The sequence below is a fragment of the Helianthus annuus genome, chromosome 12 (genome assembly GCF_002127325.2).
Source record: "Helianthus annuus cultivar XRQ/B chromosome 12, HanXRQr2.0-SUNRISE, whole genome shotgun sequence".
NCBI classification, from domain to species: domain Eukaryota; kingdom Viridiplantae; phylum Streptophyta; class Magnoliopsida; order Asterales; family Asteraceae; genus Helianthus; species Helianthus annuus.
The window spans coordinates 9,957,500-9,981,212 of NC_035444.2; the positions used below are offsets into that span (position 1 = coordinate 9,957,500).

The 23,713-nt window shown below is 35.1% G+C and overlaps 1 protein-coding gene across 1 annotated transcript; it reads left to right on the plus strand.

Annotated features, from left to right (window-relative positions):
• The first annotated feature begins 14,204 nt into the window (after positions 1-14,204).
• On the plus strand, positions 14,205-16,679 carry LOC110894080 (FCS-Like Zinc finger 13). Its single transcript, XM_022141254.2, has 2 exons — positions 14,205-14,995; positions 16,038-16,679. The coding sequence occupies exons 1-2, from the start codon at positions 14,454-14,456 to the stop codon at positions 16,195-16,197; spliced, it is 702 nt and encodes a 233-aa protein (XP_021996946.1). The 5' UTR covers positions 14,205-14,453; the 3' UTR covers positions 16,198-16,679.
• Positions 16,680-23,713: the final 7,034 nt, after the last annotated feature.

A 23,713-nucleotide genomic window follows, 5' to 3' on the forward strand; every position in this document is an offset into this window, starting at 1 on the left:
TTCTCGAGTTCGTTTTTCAGTCATATAGTACCTGGAATTCATTGTTTTGCTACCCATACTACTTATTTCACATTCTTAACTCAATTTTTATATTTCAAACTCATTACATATACTAGTATCCATCGGGAAATTAAATTATTACCTCGTTGGCGACCTTGGAACGAGCACACCTTCGCGAGAGCCATTGGTTTGAGTTCAAGCGCTATTACTCCAGCTTGAATCCCTCAAACCTAGGCTCTGATACCAACTTGTTACGCCCCAATCCTACTATTAATTACGTACAAATAAGTAGGAAAATATTTTTGAAAATTTCGACATGACCTATTCGTTTAACATCATAAACCACCTGTTTTACAAACCAAACTTAAACATTAAACATCTTTGACAAAAACCCAAAACGAACAAACAAGTCCACATTGGTCACAACATGATTTCCATCTAGCAAATTTTTACCCTACGACAAAGATGACAACATACTAACTAGACTTGAATACATAAGACCAAGACTTAAACCATTCAAAAGGGCTTAACAACGGAAGCGAGAAGCGGGCGTAAACCATGTGTGCACGTTCCAAGTCGTCCAATCGCCTAAGTCGAGGATTTACCTACATTAAACATCAAACTTTAAAAAGTTAGTATAGGCGCTTAATTAGTCCACAATACCAACATGGTAATTACAATCATCTATATACGTCCATTTCTTATACGCATTCGATTACCCATCTAGTGAGTATGGCATACAATCTCATAATGAGATTTAAGCATTTCGCATTCGACCCGATAATATCGGGTTATATGCTTTCAACTTAAAATCTCTTATTCTATCCGTATAACGGATTGAACCTTCTTGCATACGATTTTGCTCACATGACCACCCGTTCTAGACGGATGGTCACATATCCTTACTCGACCTAGTCGTAAGGACCGGTCGGTTTGCATAACTTAGCATAATCCTTCTTTAGCATAAACGGATCCGCAAGGGATCTACCATCCTTTTACTAATATTGCAATTAACCATAACATAGGATAATTCTTATAACAAGGGTCGTTCAATGTAATTACTAACAAGTAAATAAAAAGTAAGCTTTCGTAAGAACGGATCATACCTCGGCCTTGTGAACCTTCCGGCTTCTTAGAATTCGAGCCTTCTTCCTTTACACCTAAATCAACATGATTAATCATTCATTTAGTACTCAAACTTCGTTCCATCATTTTTCCAATTTACACATAACTACTCATTCAAGCATTTCATCGAGCACCTAGTAGGCGTTACCTTAATAAAGCATAGTGTACAACATCTAAAGCATAACTTGCTATTCCATCCTATACATCATCATTACTCAATCTATTTCTTACAATCTCTTTTATCTACATCAATTTAACTAGCTTTTGGGTACTACAAGCTGATTTACATGTAAAATTACATTTGTTCATCATTCCTATAATCCCCATATTCATAATCATAATTTCACAAAGTGGGTTTTTTAGAGGCTTTCTTTCAATTAATTAAAATCAAGGTGTCTTAACGCTTATATTAGGATTTGATTTATTTATGAACACTCTTAGGTAATTCAATCAAATCCCAAATGTTACACGAACACATAAAATCAGTTTTACTAGAAAACTGTTTTATTCCATTCAGATGATTGATTTACGCTAATGGCTTGATTTTAAGAGATAGGATCATTAAACATTTCCAAAATCCATTTCAACTTCATTAGGGAGGTTATGTAATCATCAAAGTTAGTAGGCTTTTAAACCTAGATGACCTCCTGAGTTGATTATTGGGTTCATTAGAAGTTTCAGTTTTATGGATTAGCTCTTGGTTAGGTTGCTATCATTTTCATTCTAAGTTTTGTAAGAGTTGGTGCAGTATGGTGTACAAGAGGTGTAATCGGAGTTAAATTCGGAGTGAAATTTAATGACACTCTTCCCCCTGCCTCTTGTATTCCTTACAAATCATGATAAGGACTTTGACTGCTCCTACTGACCTCAGAAATCTTTAGGAACTCAGTATGCTTAGGGTCAGTATTTAACGACCAACAAATTCTAATAGAGAAAACAAATTAATGACGTTAGTCGTTGTGATTTCTCTTGTTGAGGATTATGTTAGTTTAGGTAAGAAATCTAAGTGTGCCCACAATTAAGCAACAATGAACCTTTTGTAAGAGTAGCATTAGAGTTTAAGGAGACAAGTATTGATGAAACAGTGTCATGATGGAGCGGTGTCTTGTACAAGAGGTGCAAATTTAGGTAATGTAGAATTTTCACTCCCCCACCTCTTGCAACTATTGCAAGTTATTATTAAGACACTTAATGCTCCCACTGATCTTTAATATCTCTAGAATGCTACAAGAGAAGTTTCAATGAGCTACGTGACGTGGGAACATATCACATATACGTTAGACTTTATTTGATTTCTTTAATGTCCAGATCATAAGAAACTTTAGGGACATATTTAATAGAAATCTTATTAAGTACATATATGAATAGAGTTCTTCTAAGACAGTGGGCCATATGTGACAAAATTTAGATACAAGTTGATAGTCTGTTAAATGATAAATGAATTATGTCTGAATATTCCATTTGGAATAAGTTCCACGAATGTCAATGAATGACTTATGATGGACCCATACTTATTCCTTAAGCCAAGTCATATTTTAGGGCTTTAACGTCATGATTTAAAATCACTTAAAATGAGATTAGATGAAAAAATCATCCTCATTAACCATGTTATGATTTCTCACGAATTTTGGTTCTAATGGATGAAATTTATAAGTCTCATTTTCCTTTTGTCAAATTCTCATTTGCATGATGACAAAAGTTGTGAAAAAGTAAGGTATCATCTAGTTTCATCTTAGTAATGTTTCTTTCCAGATATTTAGAACAAATAAGAGGAGAGTTTAAGATAAGTGTGACTTTATGTTGACTATGCAAACCTCACAACCTTCATAACATTGCTTAATTATGATACTATATTCTGATTAATCTTCAGAATATATAAGGTATCGAAAAGCGTTGTTGAAAGACTGTTCATTATGGTTCTTATAGTCTTAACATTTAATTTTGTCACTAACTCTCATGTTAGTTATTTGTCGAGTTCTGGTAAGGAAACGTATGGAACTAAAGTCAACTAATCATGTGTTAATTGGAATATTAAAAAAATTATCAGACTTAAATATCATTAGTAAGTTACTATCTAAGTAATTTATCCAAGTGTTGTTTAGAATAATGGATAGTCTCGTTGCTTATGCCTAGTCTAATGACATAATTATGCAGTGAGATTTTCCCTTGAAGAACCTTAACGTTGGGATTAGCACTTGTAATTTGTCTATGGACCTTAGAACAATCCTCTTGTAAAGTTTTAGTGGTTGTAAGGTGAATAACATCTTATTTTCCAGTTTCAAACATTTATTTCTATGTACATATGTTGCTTATCAACACACTCGTTATACTTGGTTACTTTTGAGTGTTATAGCTGATTTATAATGCATCAAATTGTACAAATGAAAAAACTTAGTATGTAATGTACTGAAAAATGTACTTATTTCCATGCGTAAGCCCTTAACTTTATGGGTCATGGTTTTGTACATTATAATATATTCACATATACCACTTAACCTTATAATTTATAATTTTAAATGAAGACATGCACCTTAGGAGTTCTAGTGATTATTCCACAATTATAGATTAGTCTTAGGAAAACTTAATCTGGAATAACCTTTTAGTGACAGCACTTATTCTTGATTATCATAAGAGACATCATGTTCGATTTGTCCTATTCATCATGCTCTACTTTTCTTCTGTAGTGCTTTATCAAAAGAGAGCAATAGGATCATCGTGTCTTAAGAGATAATCAAGGATTTAATTTAAGAGCTAATTCTTATAGAAACTTTAAATAAAGCAAAACATATTAGATTTAGGAATTAGAGTGGATGAGACATAAATTTATAGAAGAAAATTATAGTGAGTAAAAATTATGGGTACTAAGAATAAGGCAGACAAAATGATCACAAAATTAATTAAGGATCATTAATATAAGGATCATTATGTGAAGAGGTTGTGATATGTCTATTACTAACATCAAAATAATAGACTACTTAAAGTTCTACTTAAACAAAGACAAAACAGCTTTGGCCAGAAGTGTAATCATTTAAGCATGTGTGCAAAGTGGTTGTAACAAATCAGGTTTGGCCAGAAATTGAGACAATCACTTTAGTTATGCACTTGTTAAGTATGCCATCTATGAAGGAATTAAATCAGCTTTGGCCAGATATTAAGACATTCATGTTTATGATGCACACTTAACACGGCTTTCGTAATACTTGAACGATAAGTAGATGCATCAAATCAGCTTTGGCCAGAAGTGATACATCAGAAGCTCATTCAAGTTAAGCCATTTTGGTTTTGTAAAACATTATTTGATCCTCATTAATTAACTAAGTAATTACAAAAACCAATCATTTAATAGCAAACCACCTGTTAGCGCGGATCGAACTCCGTGGTGAGTTCGCTGGGGGGTGCAGGGGGACAGCGTACCCCCGCACGGGGTTCGGGGCGGAGCCCCGAGCTAAATCTTAGTTCACATTAAACAGCCTAAAACAATGAGGTTTCGAGTCAGGTCTCGACTGAGTTATGAGATCTCGAATCAGTTATGAGGTCTCGAGTCGCAACCTTGTTGTCACGAGTCGGAACCATGGTCTCGACTACTATATCTTATGAGATCTCGAGTCATGATGAGGTCTCGAGTTGCAACCACGGTCTCGAGTCGCAACCTTATGGTCTCGAGTTATGACGTTATGGTCTCGAGTCGAGACCTTTGTCTCGAGTTGTAGACCTTTTGAGCCCTTATGATTTCGAGTCGAGACCTTATGGTCTCGAGTCGAGATCTGTTGGTCTCGAGTTGTGAAGGTTTAAGGACCTGATGATTTCGAGTCGAGACCTTATGGTCTCGAGTCGAGACTGATGGTCTCGAGTCTGTTAACAGCTGTTATAATAGTGATAATGTAACTGAAAATTCGAAATCTAAGGGATTATGAGATATTATTTCCTGTTTTAAGATGATCTAATTTTATCAACATATTTCGAAAATTATAACTGTTTATCTAATAACAGTTTTCGAATAAAGTTAAAAGATAAAATTGGATCAAACATGGAAAAAACACTCATTAATCCTAAAATATTCCAAAACATAACAGAATTATCGAATTTTCCCAAGAACATGATGAACCCTAAAAACATAAAACATAAATTCTGGAACCCGAAACCTGAATATTAATAGTTTTTCTAAACAGATTTCGGCTAAAACATAACCCAGTTGAATTTGAGTGAACATATAATTAACCTTTTTCCCGAAAACAGAGATCTCGAGTCGATCTTCATGACTCGAAACCGGCTGTCACCGTTTTAAAGTTACAAAAAATCCGTTTTCCAAATTTCAATCCCAGAATTATGGATATGAAAACAGAACTGACTAATCAACATATGCTCTGATACCACATGTTGGTTCAGTTCTGTTTGTGCATGAAGGAAAACATTAAAATATACCTGTTACAGCAGATAGTGCAGTGGAGAATCCAGTTATGGAGTTCGACATGCTTGTCATCGTGATCTGGTTCCTCCTTAGGGTGCTAACTAATGATGGGGACTTAGAAAACCGAAAAGGGTATCGGTTAGGAGAGGAGGTCGAAATTATGATGTTATGGCTAATGGGGTGTGTGTAATTGTGTAACTGAGTAACCCCTTAACCTCCACATAATTCTCCTTATATAAGCACCCAGGAGGAAACCTAATTAGTTAATAAGGGTAATATGGTCCATCAACAATTACCAACTAATTATTTAATAGGTTATAATATATTTTGATCTCTATAATGTAAATGATTATGATGGCTATAGATTAAATATTAATACATAATATATTTAATCTTACACGCTTTATTAAAACAATATTAAAATTTATGTAATATTAATATTAGGGTTATGATATAACAGAAAGTTTTTTTTTTTTTTTTTTTTTTTTTGCTAGGAAGACTAGGAAATAATCTTGACCATCAATAGATTTAATCAAGTGCTAAGATTAAATGAGTGAAATTGAAGAGAAAAAAAGAAGCGCGTGGGTTTGTATAATGGCATTCTAGTCAATACAGCACAATAGTTTTCTCCTCCAATTCCCTCCCACCCCCACCCCCCCCCCTATTTTTTAAACATTAATAACTTTTTCATAAGACATTATTTTTGTATCAAAATTGCACAAAAAAACGAACTTTTTTTTATCGTTAAAACGAATATACTATTGCTATATTTTTTATTTTTTTTAAAAACCCAGTTGCGTAAAACGCAATGGAAAAAAACTCAGTTGCGTAAAACGCAATGGAAAAAAAAAAACGTAAAAAAATGATTTTTTCTAAAACGCAATGCACCAAAAAAACACAAAGAACTGTCTTATTTCTAAAACGCAATGGCCAGAAAACACAAAGAAATATCTTATTTCTAAAACGCAATAGCCTAAAAACATAAAAGAAAGTGTACTTTCTAAAACTTAATGGGCTGAATGTGTTTTACCTAAAACGCAATGCACCAAAAAAACAAATAAATGTCTTATTTCTAAAACGCAATGGCCAGAAAACACTTAAAAATGTCTTTTTTATAAAACGCAATGACCTAAAAACACAAACGAAAGTGTACTTTCTAAAACGCAATGGTCAGAAAACACATAAAAATATGTTTTACCTAAAACGCAATGCACAAAAAACAACAAGAAATGTCTTATTTCTAAAACGCAATGGCCAGAAAACACATAAAAATGTCTTATTTCTAAAACGCAATGGCCTAAAAACACAAAAGAAATTGTTCTCTCTAAAACGCAATGAACTGAAAACACATAAAAATGTGTTTTACCTAAAACGCAATGATTAAAAACACTTCAAAAATGTCTTATTTCTAAAACGCAATGACCAGAAAACACTTAAAATGTCTTATTTCTAAAACGCAATGACCAGCTCGACCCCAGCCAGGGGCTCTGCCCCTTGGACCCCGCCAAGGGCTGCCGCCCCTTGGACCCTGCTCCCAGAGGCGCTGCCCCCGGACCCCCGCCAAGATCGTAAAACGCAATTATTAATTCAAAAACTCAGATCGTAAAAATACAATTCAAAAATTTCTTACATAGATCAAAGCCGATTTCTTCGGACTTCTTCACCGATTGACGAAATTTGAATGTTAGAAACACTTATCAGCGATCAAGTCGAACGAATCGAGTGACTCGCTTCAAAATCACAGGGAAAAAATGAGATATTGTATGAAATTAAACTGCTTCTTTAAAAAAGTTGAAGAACACGTTGATTGGGTGTTTGAATCATTGATTTGTGACGAAAATCGCACTATAATGTAGTGATTATTGAGATAGAAAATGAAGAAAAGGTTGAAGATGGTGGTTTTGAAAATGGTGGGTTTTGAAATTACAGAGAGAAGAAGAAGGGAGAAGATTGGGTAAAATTGACAAAAATACCCTTGCTCTTTATTTTAAATTTTGCCACATATCATAATCCTATTGTTTCCTATCATTCCTAGCCAAAATAAACGTCCTATTTAATACTTACCCATTAATATTATTCTTGCTTTTATCCTTTCAAACTTCCTAAAATTTCATGAAAGATGTATTTTAAAACAAAAATTCCTTAAAATTCATGAGGAGACATACCATCCAAACTATAAAACACATCATTATATAGAACAAAAACATTCCTTAAAATTCCTCGTGTAATTGAATATACCTTATTTATTTCTTCGCATAGTATTTTATCATTTCAGATTTGGTAAATATTGTTTTATACGTATTTTGCAATAATCAAATGGTGTTTTATCAGATATGGTAAAACACGCCATTCAAACTATAAAACACAACATTCCTTAAAATAGATCATCTAAACTTTAAAAGACATACGCTCACCCAAACACACAATTAATCACTATAAAACACATTTTCCTTAAAACTGATCATCTAAACTTTAAAAAGACATACAATCCAAACTATAAAACACACCGTCATATAAAACACACAACACACAATTCCTGGTAAAAAAGCAGAATCGCACAAGATGTATGGGAGTTTAGGTTATTAAACACAATAATGAAGTAGATTTCGTCTTACATTTGTATTGTAGACCAAAATGTTTTTATCAGTCTCCATGATTGTAGGGATTTTAATTCGAATTGAAATTCTCAGATGAAGACGAAGAAGAAGGTTTGAAGAAGTCACGAGATTGTAGGGAGTGTTGAAAACTAATTCGGATTTTAAAATACAATTAATGACCATTTTGCCAATAAACCATCAAGCAGTTAATAACTATAGTACACGTATTAGACCATATGTAGTGGTAATGTGAAGTGGGCGTGTTCTTGCCACTTCACGTCCCAAAACGCCATGTACACCGCCCCCGTGGGCGTGATTCGTCCAAAGAATGGCGCCAGTATGATTTTGGTTTGTCCAATGAAATTGTTTGCTTTTTTTGTTTTATTTTTCTAAAAAATAATAATAATTGGGTAATCATTGCAATGGCATTATGAGATATTATACTACTACACCTCTTTTTAACTTCACATTCCGTAATGCCCCGAGTGCTCCGTGTCGCTTCATGCCTAATGGACGTGCATTATGATAATGTCCCACTACACATGGTCTTACAAGAATGTCACTCGTTTAATCTCAATCATTGATTAACTCATCGAACCACAACACTTTTAGATTTTGTAGAAAAAACATAGTCTGCAGAGAAACTCCAATATATATATATATATAGAAAAAGTATATCGTATATTACGGCTTAACATACTTCACGTGCGACAACGTGCGTTATTTGTTCTATAACATGCGTGATTAATGTTTTCAATATGCGTGATTATTGTGTTTCAACATGCGTGATTTTGGATTTTTGAGTTATAACGTGCGTGATTTTAAAATGAACGTGCGTAATTACCTGTTGTACGTGATGTACGTTAAGCCGTAATGTACGTTAACCTTCCTATATATATATATATAGGGGATGGTTATCTTGAGAACGCTAAATATTACGAGAACCGTGAGAACGAATGAAAAAACCAATCAAAACCGAATTTTTTTAATACAAACCCCATTCTAATTAAAATACAACATCAAAAAGGAATTCACAACATCAAATAATTCATTTCTCCTCTCAAAATCACTCTTATTAGATTTTTTACACATGTGTAAATATAACAAATTTACACATTTGTAAATGACAAACTTAATTACACATGTGTAAATTTTCGTTATTTACGAATTCACGTAAATTTAAACGTGTAAATTTAATTTCTAACATTGTATTCGAATAATAATGATAAGTGTAAAAAGAAATTTTGAATTTGAACTATTTTTGACCAAGTTCTCATGGTTTTTTTTATTTGTTCTCACGGTTCTCGCGATATTTAGCTTCTCAATTAAACTCTCCCCTATATATATATATATATATATATATATATATATATATATATATAGGGGCGGGATTTAGAGAAAACGGTAGAAAGTGTGAGAACAGTGAGAACGCTTATCGATTGTCCGATTAAAACAATCTATGGACTAGATTGGCGCGGTGGCGTTTTCGTAAATAACATCAATTTTATTACGTGGACGCGCCTCATTAAGGGTAAAAGGGTCTTTACACCTCTATACCAAAACGCCATACTGATGAATAAAACCCCATTACGGAACAAAACACATCGCTATATAAACAAAAACATCCCAGACATAAAAACACACCCCCCAGAACCTGAAACGCCATATTTTCTACTATATACCATTCAGCTTACAAACGCCAAAATCCCCAAAACATCAAACACAACTACTCAAAAAACTCCATATTTTCTACTATATACCATTCATCTTAGAAAACGCCAAAACACTTAAACATCAAATATTCCAAAAAAATCGATGGTTCTTTCAGATACACTATTTCCTCAGTAAAATGCAAAAAATGCCAAATATCGTTTCTTGTATATTCAAATATTGTTCTACGCCAAAGTTTCGGATAATGCTTTCTTCCCTGAGGTGCTGTGACTCAAATAACATTTTGCTGCATGAGATGGACAAATCATAAACAAAAAAATGTTGGGGTCAGACTTATGTCATTTTCTGTGTTTTGTTCTTGATGAATATTTTAATGGCGTGAAAAGACGAATAACACTAATGAGTTGTTTGAAGATACATATTCAAACCAAAAACTTATGTCATTTTATCTTTCCAAACAGCCACAAAAACACAAGCATGGCTAAGCCAAACCACCAGCGAACATGATTCAAAAGAAGAAAGAGACTGATGACAGTGAAGATTTGGAAGATGAATTGTTTTTATTTTTATTTTTCTAATTTTTTTTTTCTGTAGTTTGCTATGTAATTTTCAACTTAGAATAAAAAAATACATCATGTTAATAAAACGCCAAACAATCATAATGCATATGAAACGCCATAAATGGAGTAAACACGCGAAAAACTCCCAAACTATAATGAAAGTGCAGAAGTATTAATTAATAAAAGCTAAAAATGGAAAAAACGCCAAAAACTACTTAAACCCATTCAAAAACACCAAACTTGGGAGATGGAAAGTCTATTAACATCATATATTAATACAGTAAAAATACACAGTAACTGAAAAGACAACTACTTTATTAATATCATATATTATAAATAAAATTCCGCCTAAACGACGCGCCAAAAACATCCTATAAGAGAGACGTCTCTACACAATCAACTGATCACAGATGTAGAACCTCAATTCTGCTATATTGAGTATTGATCTGAATGAAGTTTCACTGAATGGATTCTTCTCTGAGTTGGGTATCTCTATAATCTTTTACTGAATAAGATGGACAAATATTCAAGATAAAGAGACTGATGACACTGATATGACATCATGTCACTTTGTTCTTGATGGATATATTGATGGCATGAAGGGATCAACACATTAGAGCAGGCGTTGGTCTTCAACATGTCATCAAACAAGTATATATTCAACCACAATAAAGGATGCCACAAAAAATAAGCATCTTCTAAAGACGGTCGTTATGTAGGAAAATAAGGATCTACATAAGGTATTCAAAAACAGGATCAAAACGCCAAAAAGGTCAAAAGTAGAAGAGGCTGATGACAGTGAATATTTGGATGAGAAATTAGATTATAATTTTTATTTTTATTTTTTTCATTTTCTATTGTTTGTTATCTAATTGTCTGTTGTTTATCATCTAATTTTCTACTATTTTTAAAAAAAATTGAGTATAAAACGTCAAAAACTACAAACACCAAAACGCGTGATAGTGTGAAAAACTGTGAGAACGAATGCTAGCAAAGCACGATGTTGCTATATAAAACGCCAAAAAATGCAAACAAAGTAAAAAGAAAAATAAAAAGACGGTATCATTATTGCCAAACATTATAGTTATATTAATATTAATGACACTACATGGAAATTGAAATTTATTTATTTTTTCAAAACACCGTAATTGTCTGTCACATTATAGGCTTGTATCCTACATGGCAAAACACTTGATATAATAAAATCAAGAAAATTACTGATGTTTTTTACATTAAAGGCCTGCATCCTGATCTAAAAAACAATAAAAACGCCAAAACAATACTTAAAACGCCAAAATATTTATTATGATTTTGATTTAAAAACAATAAAAACGCCGCGTATTTATTAAACGCCAAAAATGAAAAGATGAAATGACACGTGTTTAAAAAAAGAAATATGAAAGGACAAAAAAAACCCCTCCGCCCCTCTCTAAGCGGCGTGACACGTGTTGGGCCAGGAAGCGTTCTCACCGTTCTCACACTTTTGAGCGTTTTCTCCCGAACCCATTTCTATATATATAGGGAGGGGCTCATGCGAGAACCACCCTTATTGTGAGAACCGCGAGAACCAATGTGAACACAACCTAAAATAGCTAAAAAACCTAAAAATACCTAACCCCACCCCCCCCCCCCCAAAAAAAAAAAAAACCTAACCCCCCCCCTCTAAGCTAAATGCTAAAACCTAAAAAAAACCTAACACCCCCCCCCCCCCAAAAAAAAAAACCTAAACCCCCTTCCCCCACCCCCAAAAACCTAAACCCCCCACCCCCCAGTTAAAATGCTAAAAACTAAACCCAAAAAAACCTAAAAAAAATCTAAAAAAATAAAAAAAAAATCTAATTTTTTTTTTAATATTTTTTATGCTCAAATCGCTACTTTTAGTGGTCAAAAAAATTTTTTTTTTGGCTTCAAAAAGTAGCGATTTTTATATAAAAAATATTAAAAAAAATTGTGTGATTTTTAGCTATTTTTAGACATATTTGGTGTGTTCACATTAGTTCTCGCGGTTCTCACAATAAGAGGTGGTTTTCGCATGATCTTCTCCATATATATATATATATATATATATATATATATATAACGTCTCTATTTGGCATTAAAAAAATCGAAAAGAATCTTTGTAGGTTATTATTGGCAGAAATTATTATATTCTGAAAAAGATAGAAATTAAAAAATAGAAAAAAAATGTGGAGAAGAAAACAAGAAGAAAATACTGTATAACACCCTGAGGTTTTCAGTAGTGGGTCCAAAGGTCCCAGTAGTTCATAAATTAGCTTATCAAACCCTCAGGTTTAATATGTTATACACAAAATTCAAAATATCCCATCATCAACAGGCAAAAATAAATATCTCTGCATTATTATATACAAGTGACGACTAAATCAAAATATCAATACACTTGCATACTTTTTATTTTCCTAGTCATATACTTTTCTTAATTTTAAGAACTCGAAACTAATAAATAATAATAAAGGGTATTTTTAGCCATCCATATTTGCTTATGATAACAACGAGCCTTTTACGTGAAATAGTAGAACACCGTCCATAAGTAATATACTTGATCAGAAAACATGACAGCCTTAAAACAGTTCTTCAAAACAATACTACAACTATAGAAACACTTTATCTAAATATATACAACACGAAAAGTCTAACCAATGACTCTTTATGATGATTATGAACCGACTAATAGCTCATCTATTTATGGAAAAAAAACATATTATTTATTCGGCATGTAAGTAATTACAAGCAATGTCATATTGAGATTATTTGGCAATCCATTAGGTTTGTTTGGCAAATAGTGAATAATTTTGTTCAATCATTATGAGAGTTTGTTATAATGATAGAAACTTAGGCAAGTATAGTCTCTATTTCCCAAATTACATTGGAATATTTGAAAGGTTGTTGGCTATTGCCAAATAAGAAGTTTGCTAGACAAAAAGGACCCAAATTACATATGTCACTAAATCACAATTGTGCTTAAAAAAGTATTTATTTCAGTAATACAACACTTATTTTTTTTTTTTGAACGGCCAACGAATCCTTCAAATGGGTTACTGGCGAAATTCACCACATCGGGATACACTCGCTTTCCGAACCGGGGAAAACCCTCACCTAGGGCCGAAGCCCGTGAACACTCGCCCGAAGGCACGACAGTGCGGTGAGGTAAAACCCGCTCAGTTCAAGGATCGAACTAGTGATCGCCGCCTACTCGCCTAGTCTCCCATCATCACCAGGTGCCGCAGAAACTAAATGCTAGGGGCAGGAATTGAACTTGGGTCACTTGGAACACAAGGTCTCTCCCATACCTATTTAATCTACTTATTTAATCTACTTATATCATATAATAGGCCATTCTTACAAAACTTGATAACGTGGAATACGTTTAAATGGCCCACCACGTCTACTTATCACTATCACCCTCCGCCATAAAAAAAATACATAAGATAAACAGATTTCATACTTTTGTTCTAGAACAATTTGTTTCGACTCGTATCCATTTTGATCGATACCTCTTTTATTCTAATCACAACAATACACTTTTAAAACCGTTTGCTCCAGCCTGTACCCCCTTTGACCCGTTACCTGACCCGAATAAACCCATCCATTATATGATGATTCTCTTTATGCACTTTTAGAGTTCTCTAGATATTTTTAACAACTAACAAAAAAATAATATTCTCAAATCTCAAGGGAGTAAACATGCTTAAACACCAAAACCCAAGGGAGTAAACTAAAAAATTGCCAAAAGTAGGAAACAAATCTTCACCCCTCAATTATGAATTATTTACAAGATTGCCATTATGTCTTCTTTATTCTCCATAAATCCCTTGAGCCTATTTCAGTGAAGAAGAAGCAGAAGAAGAGAGGCAGGTGGCCTTCTCTCTCTTTCTCTCTCTACTCTCTCTCTCTCTCTCTAAACCCATTTCATACATACACCCCCAAGTGTATCTATACATACACCTATATATATGTACAATACAGTCAAATCAAAGTCAATTTTCAATTTCACTCAAAACCATGTTTTGTTTCTGATGATTTGTATGTAAAGATTTGATTTTTAACAAAACCCAGAAAGAATCTTGTCTAAAAATGGCAGAATTCAAGTCAAAAAGCAATAACAAATCAAGATTAACACTAAAAACCCTACCTTTTTTCTTTGATCAAAACAAGCAACCAAAGAGATTCAGGGAGCAAAACGGCGTCGTAGGGCTGGGGATTGTGGTTGCTTTGAATGATGAGTCATCGGGTCATAATACCCAGAACCCGGTTTTTTCAGTTTCACCAAGATCCGACCCGATTCCGATATTTAGCAAAAGACCCGGTTTAGAAGATGTGGAGATTGAGTTGTTGGAGGAGTACACGTGTGTGATTTCGCACGTGGGGAATAATATGGTGAAGAAAAGAGAGTATTTTGATGATGGGTTTAAGAGAAAGAGTCTTGTTAGTGATTGGGTTAGCACTCATGGTGGTGGTGGTGGTTGTTATGGTGGTGGGGTGTTTTGTTCACCGTCACCTCCGGTGGTTTGTGGTGGTGGTGGTGGGGGTGGGGTGGTGTTTGATGAGGTGGATTTCTTGAGTTGTTGTAATCTTTGCAAGAAGAAGCTTCATGGGTTGGATATATTCATGTATAGGTATGAACATACTTTGTTTTTATGTTTATTTATGTTAAATTTGTGTTATGTTTTTATAGTTATGTTTTTATGTGTTTGTGTAAATAGACGGAGTTGCGGATTTAAGAACTTTTTTCACCGAGTTCCTTTTGTTAGATACTCACTAATTTTGTCTAAACCGAATAGGTTCTGAGAACCACAAAAGTGGTCTAGATCCGCCCCTGAGTAGATGACTTTTGGGTTGATTGGGTTTTTCTTGTTTTTTTTTTTTTTTTTGGAGTGTTTTTGAAGGGGGTGTTTGAAGTATAAGATGATTGGAAGTCTTAAGGTTGTTTGTTCTTGATTTAAAAAATATAAAGAATCCATCTTGAGCTATTGTTTTAGGATATAATCTCAAGTTTAAGGAAAGATAAAATGACAATCTTGCACATAATTAGGCTACAACATGTTTATGTTGTTTTCTTGTGCGTTTGATTTCTTCTAGTAGAGGTGTCAGGTTTGAATCCAACCGAGGTTTATCTAGTTCTTACTGGTTAGCAGGGTGTTGACTGGGTTTAGACGCGCTAGTCTATAAGCACTAGTGTCCTCATAGGTTCTCACGGTTACCAAAAAAAATAATATAAAAGTACGAAGCTTGATTTTGTTATGGTAGTGTGTATTCCGGTTGAAAGTCCTAGATTTGCCATTTGGTTTTGCTTCTTATCGATCGATTAACGCGATCATCACGGGCGGACCTAGCTACCTTAGGGGAAGGGGTAGCCTCCGCTACCGCTTGGGGCTCCGGCGGTAGTGTAAATTTTGGAAAAAATTGACCTTTTTTCGATATCGTTACCGTTTTTTATAAAACGTTACCGCTACGAAGATTTTCTAGATCCACCACTGGCGATCATGATCTTTATAGCATATCGACATGAAATCTTTGGTTTGCAATTGTATAAATATTCTGTTTTCTGTCATGAATTAAAATCTATTTAGAGATTCGTACGCGTTCTTTGATCATTACAAGAAAATATATACTACATCTATTAGCGTCTGATTGTTCGCTTATCTTTTTCACTTTCAGAGGTGAGAAAGCATTTTGCAGCGAAGAATGCCGGTACCAGCAGATCTCCATTGATGAACACAAAGAAAAGTATGCATCAAGGGTGAAGAAACAGCCCGAATATGTCGAGACGCTATGCTCCAGTCCTATGCAGCTTCCTGCCGGGATGGCTGTAGCATAAGCGAATACGTTGCGCCTCTATGCTCTAGTCCTATGCAGTTTCATGCCGGGATGGCTGGAGCATAGAGGTTTTTTATCAGTATACGTATCTTTATACATATATATAGATATAAATAACAAAATTGTAATACGAAGTTTGGCTCAAATATGAACCCGAAATAAGTTATTTACCTTGGGGCGGCGGAAAGAACAATGAACAATGGTAATGAGGGGAGTCTAAGGTGAAAGAGGGGTTTTGGGGTAGTATTATTGTTTATATAACAAGGAAGTTTTGTTGAAGAGTATGGTTGTTTGTACTTTGTAGCTTGTAACGAATGATTCGCGATTTTGATGTATCCGGTACAACTAGTCGCGCATGATGTACAACCCATTGAGTCATGTGTTACCAACTTCTGAGTTTGTTTGGCACCTTGCTTTGTTGTTATAATGTGGTTTAACCAATGGTACTTCTATCGATTAATATAATTGCGCGTTTTAGATTAATGACGGGATTATAATATGTTTTAGTATTGGATTATTTTGTAAGAAAAACGCGTTGAAAATACACAATTCTACTACAATGCCTATTCATTTCGCTTTCTCATAATACCCTTTTCATTTCGCTTTTTCTCATAATATACAATATTCGTCTTCTCGTGATTAATGGTCATAAACATACAACATGGTATAACGGCCACGTAGTGGTGGGTCTAGGGGGTTCCTGGGTTCCTAGAAACCACCTTGGTTTGGAAAAAAGTTGAAAAAGTTAGCGGAAAATTTGTATGATTTGAAAAAAAAAAATAGTGAGAATCTACTAAAAGGAACCTCCTGAAAAAAAAATTATGAATCCGCCACTGCGGCCACGAACATACAAGAGAAAAATAGCGAACCAAGAATCAAACGTTAATCTAATGTCATTAATCTGTGATTTGTGTGATGTACGTCTCTCATTTGACCATACTACCGGTTGGTATGGCCGTATCACTTCAATGGCATTTTTAAGTATTAGTTAAAGATTATTAGCGAACCTAATGTTTGTCAAATCTCAAATTTTAAGTGCTAATTGTTTTTGAATTGAAACCTAAAGAATTAAGATCTCTTTCAAAATTTGAATTTGAAACACTTTCCAAATATAAAGCATTCTTTAGGACAAATGGAGACTTATATCTGTCTTTCTGGCCATTATTGGACTAGATAAAAGGGCTGTCCTTCAATGCATGTGGGCCTGTCTAATGCACATTGGCCTAGGTTATGGATTTTAAAAGGTGTTGTTCCATACGAGAAAAGCACATGTAAACATAACTATATCTATCATCGTTGCCGCGTTACGGCGAACTTCTTTTCTTATTTAGTCTGTGTTTACATGTGTTTTGAAATTACTATAAGCGTGTTACGCACGGAACCGCTGACAAGAATAAAAAGAAAGTGGAGAAAAAACACTAAAAGATAACCGAAAGAAAATCAACCAAAAAAGTTGTATGGTAATAATTTTGTTCTTATGAAACCCATGGTCAGAGATGAGCAAATGGTACTAGGAACCGGTACCGAATTCCCGAACCGAAAGATCTTAAGTACCAATTTGGTACCGACTTTTGGCATTCTTGGTACCGGTTCGCTACCGGTTTTTACCTTCATATACCGGTACCGTAACCGGTATTTTCGGTACTAATACTGATTTGGTATCGGTTGGCGCTAATCTCATCCCTACTTCTGAAACTAAAAAATGAAATTATTAAAAGTTGAAGAAAATCAACAGAAAAAGTTGTACGATACCGTTGTTATTCGTACGGTACCAATGATGAGGGATGAACAAATGGTACTAGTAGCATTTATCCCAACCCGTACCCGAGGTAAAATAAATCATTAAAATTAAGAAAAATAATAAAGATATAAAAGTGTTAAAAAACAATATATATTATTAAAATAATAAAAATACTATTCATTAGGTTCGTTTATTTATTAATTAAAAAAATAAATTGATAATTAATGATAATAATAATAATAATTAATATTAATTATTAATTTATTAATTATTAATTATTAATTTATTGATATTAATATTAATTGTTAATATGTTAATATTAATATTAGTATTAATATTAATATTAATTAATAATTAATATAATATCATATAATTAATAATATCAATTAATTTAATTAAAATTAATTAATAATAATTATTTAATTATTATTATTATTATTATTTAATATATATATATATATATAATAGTTTAAAAATTACATAAATATTTAAATACTAATCAATTTGCAAATTCTTTATTTTTAGTCTTCTTTTCTAGTCCTATTAGGGCAGTCAAGAGTGAGAGCCGGGGAGGGCTTGGTGAGAGCTGGCCCTGACCAGGCACACCACCCCATCGGTTCTGAGGTTTTTTTTTTCATTAAATTTCGGTGACTTATCACCGATCAAAGAGGAAGTAAAGAAAGACACATATGAATACATCTATATACACACAACACGCATATGTGTATGTGACTATGTATATTAATTACTTTTTATTTTAAAATCAAATGTGAAATATGAACCTGGCAAAGTGGAACGACTCCCTACAATCTGGGGGATATGAATAGAAAGCTGATGTGATGCTGATGTGATATCCGGGAAACTCTGGAGATATACTAAATAGTTGGTTGGTGTTCATAAAGTATAACCTAAATATTGTGTACACAAAAGGGGTCCTAGGTCTTTAGGAACTGGTGTATGCATAAATATATCTAAGTGTCTACATACACTAGCAATTAGTTTCTAATATAAATGAATGCATTTATGTCTAGATGTTTACACACTAGCCTATAAGGGGTTGCTATTTATTTGTCTACACCTAGACCAATCTCTAGTAAGTGTTTACATGTTGACGTCCTGGTATGCAAGATCATCCCTAAGAAAGATCTAAGGGTGTGTGTATGTTAAGAATCTAGATTTGACAAAATTATCATATACGGTTGTTTGTAAGGATGTGATTACGGATGAAGATTTAGAAGACGTTCATGTTAAGATTTTAAAATCAACGATGAACTCAATCAACGATAAAGACACTTACAAAAGCCAAAGTCCTACATTCAAACCATTAGCAAAGCAAGATAATTAAAAGATTGTTGATAACTAATAGAATATATAAAAACTAAAAATTCCGTATTCACTAGTTATATATATATATATATATATATATATATATATATATATATATATATATGATAACGCTTGCTTCTACTCTGTTAGATTAATAATTCTACATTATTCACTCTTCCGCCAGATTGAACCTGGGACCTTTCTTTTAAGAGGCATATAAATCTACGAAGTGGGCTTACCCCTCATTTAGAATTACATATATATCATGTGAGCTTTTGCCCCTATTGGTTTTCGTATTACAAGGGTATATTGTGAAGATTATCTTAATCAATTAAAAAGTATAAGTCGTATGTTAAAAAAATTGAAAAAGTGCATTCACTCACATTATAAGACATGAACATTATTAAAATTGGGACCAACAATTCTCCTCCCCCACCTTCCATAGAAGGAAAAAAGCAAAGAGAGTGTGAAGGGACCTTTCCTTGTCTTTTTCAATCTTATTGTAACTTGATCTTGACACCCTATTTGTCGTCACACTAATCCATCTCCTAACCGTATGCTCCATTATGCTTCTTCTTCACCTTATACTAAGCCATCCATTTTCTCTAAAGCACAAACATGTTAGTAATGTGGTCCAAATTTATGTGCTTCACTCCTCTATAGGCCACATAGTTGGGTGAAAATGGGTGTATAGAGTTTAGAGACGCCCTCGTGGTACTATTTTGGTCTCAGTAAAGCAAAAACTTTTACAAGCGCTTTCATTAGATATATAGTATTGACTAACCGAGACTTTTAGTATGGTAGTCAAGCTAATGACCATTTGTTCGTTTTTTTTTTTTTTTTTTTTTTTTTTTTTTTTTTTTTTGACCCCGATGGGATCTCAAACTTGACTTTCCAATCTCTCGTCTGCTCGTTATTTTTTTATTTATTTCAGTAGTATTACTCGGCCATAGGTTATTTATGTTGTTAGTAAGGTTTCTAAATTGAAATGCATTAGACTATGTTCAAGCATAAATTTCAAGTATCTTTAAGGTGCTAGTTCTCATAGTTTTGACTAATAGAAACTCAACCAATACTATGTAACACATTTACGTTGAGGTAGACTCGCTTCGATGCCCTTGATGATTGTCGGTTTGCTAGTGAATATTACGTTTTCTTAGACCCAATCCCATGCGTTGAGTTTCAAGAAACAACAGACTTACCAAGTCGGGTACCAAGGTTGAGTGCTATGCTAGGCCCTTTGTCCACCCGCTTGTGGTGTGACAATATTGGCATTTGTCGTCCGGTTAATATGGTGATTCATCGTCACGTGACATCATAATATGTCGTCCGGTCTCCTGACCAACGGACCCCTATCTTCTTTCCAAGCTTCATATATCTTCCATCGTTAAGCTTACGTATAGGGAGTGTTAATAGTTTCTTATCTTCCATAATCCGCTTTAATGGAGAATCTCACATCATGAGCATCTACTCATGCGAATCATCTCGGAAGCTTTTTCGATATGTCACTAATATCATGAATTTAGTGTTTGTTATAGCTATACTATTACTGATGATGAAACTTGTATACTATTTTAAAAGAATATTTGGATAACCTAATAAGTACAACTTCATTGATTATATTAGTTGGAAGTTTTAAACTAAGATAATTATTAATTTAAATACTTAAAAAGCTGGCTCATGCTTTAAAATGTAAGATATAAATCTCAGTCAATGGTCGTATATTTGACTCTTCAGATATTAAAACTCAAAATTAATGCTGAAAAATGGAGTCTACATATTAATTGGCAACTATTGCAAGCTATTATTGATAAGAATCTAGTTACATTTTCTCCATGACTCCATAAAATGGCACTTAAAGTTTCAGTCCAGTCAAACAAATTAATCAAGCCCCATACAGTACTATTATATTTCTTTTGTTTTTTTCCCTTTTAGAAGCATGAAGTCAAACTAAAATAGAAATTAATATATATATAAACACACGTATTCTAAAACTAAAATAGAAATTAAAACACACACACATATATATACACACATATGAGCATAAGCTGTGAAATTACGCACGTTGTAAAACTCAAAACCCTAATCACACATGTTGAAAAGACATAATCAAGCATGTTGAAAACCATAACATGCTTCTGACGAGGTGTGACCCGCATCGGTCACCCGACCCGGTTACAACCTTTTATATTAATGTGAATAACAAACATTTATTCTAGAACCTTCCATATCTACATGGAAGGTGCACAACTAAATCTCCCACTTTTTGGGAAGATCGTGTAAATCTCCAGTTTATCGGAACGTATCCTGGAATAAAGGAAACCCTAATGGAAAACCTATAAATAGAGACAAATGCATAAGGTATGATCATCGAATTCCCATATATCTTCCTCTCCAATACTTCTCTCAAGAACGAATACTTATTCTCACGCCGGAGGGTGGTTACAGGAATAACCCCATTCCTGTAACGAGTCCTGACGGTGTTTCTGTTTTGCAGCCACTCGTTCAAGTCACTAATCATCGAAGTCATTGGTGCTGTTAAGGTCAGTGTTTCTTCATTGGCGCCATCCGTGGGACCATATTAGCGACAAAGAACTTCATGGCAAGTGATCAGAACATGGCTGGTCAAACGTTGACAAATAATAACTTGGCGCTGGGGGCGGGAAGCGGAACCGCTCCACTATCGTCCCCGGCCGTTACCAGGTCGTTAGATCCAGAGTTCGAGGCGGAAGGGCCGCCACCGGGTTTTGATAATATCACCACCGTCTCTTCCCAGGCCGTGGTTACAAACCCTCTCCTCTATATGCCCTCACAAACACCGCCTGGGAGGATGGAGGGGACAGGCGCCTTTGCCCCAGGGACTGCTGTTTTTTCACAGACTTCACGCCTTTACTCCACTCCCGTCATCACCTCGGCGAGCCCCAGTATCTTAGTATCTGAAACCAATACTCCCCAATACTACCAACCGTTGGTTTCTAATCCAATGCCACCGTTGTATTCAGCCGCGCTTACGGCGGCGTTATCTACCCCACCTCATCAGCCGGTCATCATGCCAACCGGGGTAATGAATGCCCCTGTTACACCAGGAAATCAAATGTATTTCCCGGGGTATTGCTACGCGCCCCCTTTTGGGTATTTACCCTCATACGGGGGAACAGCTTATCCGCTTCAGGGAACAGCGCAAGGAAGCTCTCAATCGCCATACGCGGCCTACATGCCGCCGTGGTGGAACTTTCCGACGCCACAACCAATGTATACCCAAGCGCCAACTGAACCTGTGCACAACAGAGAAAATGCGGTCAGACCCCGGATGACTCCTTTGGAAAACTCCGGTCTGGGAACAGGTCCCGCCCCGGGTGTGAACATCCCACCTACACAGCCGGTGAATGTAGAAGATGACGAATTAACCAAGCCGTACAAGCCAGTAGATGCAACATTCCGATCCAAATTCACGCGTAGGATCGCTGAAGCCCCTATCAAAGAAAAACCGAAGATGCCCCAAACAGTCGGCAAGTACGATGGCCTCACTGACCCGGACGATCATCTTAATTTATTTAAGAGCGCGGGTGAAGTGGCCTGCTGGCCCATGCCCCTATGGTGTAAGATGTTCGTGCAAACTTTAGTGGGAGCAGCACGAGTATGGTGGGACAGCTTACCCACGGGTGAGATAGATAGTTTTGAAGATTTGGAGTCAAAGTTCATCCTGCAGTTCAGTCAACAGCGCCGACACACGAAAGATAGGAACGAACTCCTTCATATCCGTCGTCGAGACAATGAGACGGTAGAAAACTTCATCATCAGATTCAACAAAGAAAGCCTGGCGATACCAGGCGTCACCAATGATTTGGCATGTGGAGCTTTCCTCCAAGGGGTTAACGATGATGAATTACTAAGAACATTGCACGGAAGGGACGGGGTACCCCCGACCATAGACGAGATACTACGGATAGCCAAAGTATACGTTATACAGGAAAAAGCGGTAGCGGCCAGCCACGCGGCTAACAGAAAGAAAGAAGCCCTAAAAAACCAGGAGGAAAAAGATCACCGGGGGTCCAAGAGCAAGCACAGGGGAGACCGATATCAGCGAAACGACAAAGACTCGCGGTATGACAGACACCGGAGCTCCTATTCAAGGAATGAGACGTCAAAACCTCGGTCTGAATATCCCAATTTAAGCAAGACCCCGGCAGAGATCCTTGCCTCAGAAAACCTCAGGCTCAATCCGCCAAAACCACTGAAAGACAACCCGAACAAAGATACGAGCAAATACTGCGAGTATCACAAGGGGAGCGGACACGACACTAACGATTGTTTCCAGCTTAAGAAATAGATCGAATACTTCGTAAAATCAGGAAAATTGGCACACCTAGTGCGAGATATCAAACAAGGCCCGCCCGTGATCAAGGAGGAGAATGATAAGGCGGCAGGAAAAAGGCCGCGCGAGTTGAAC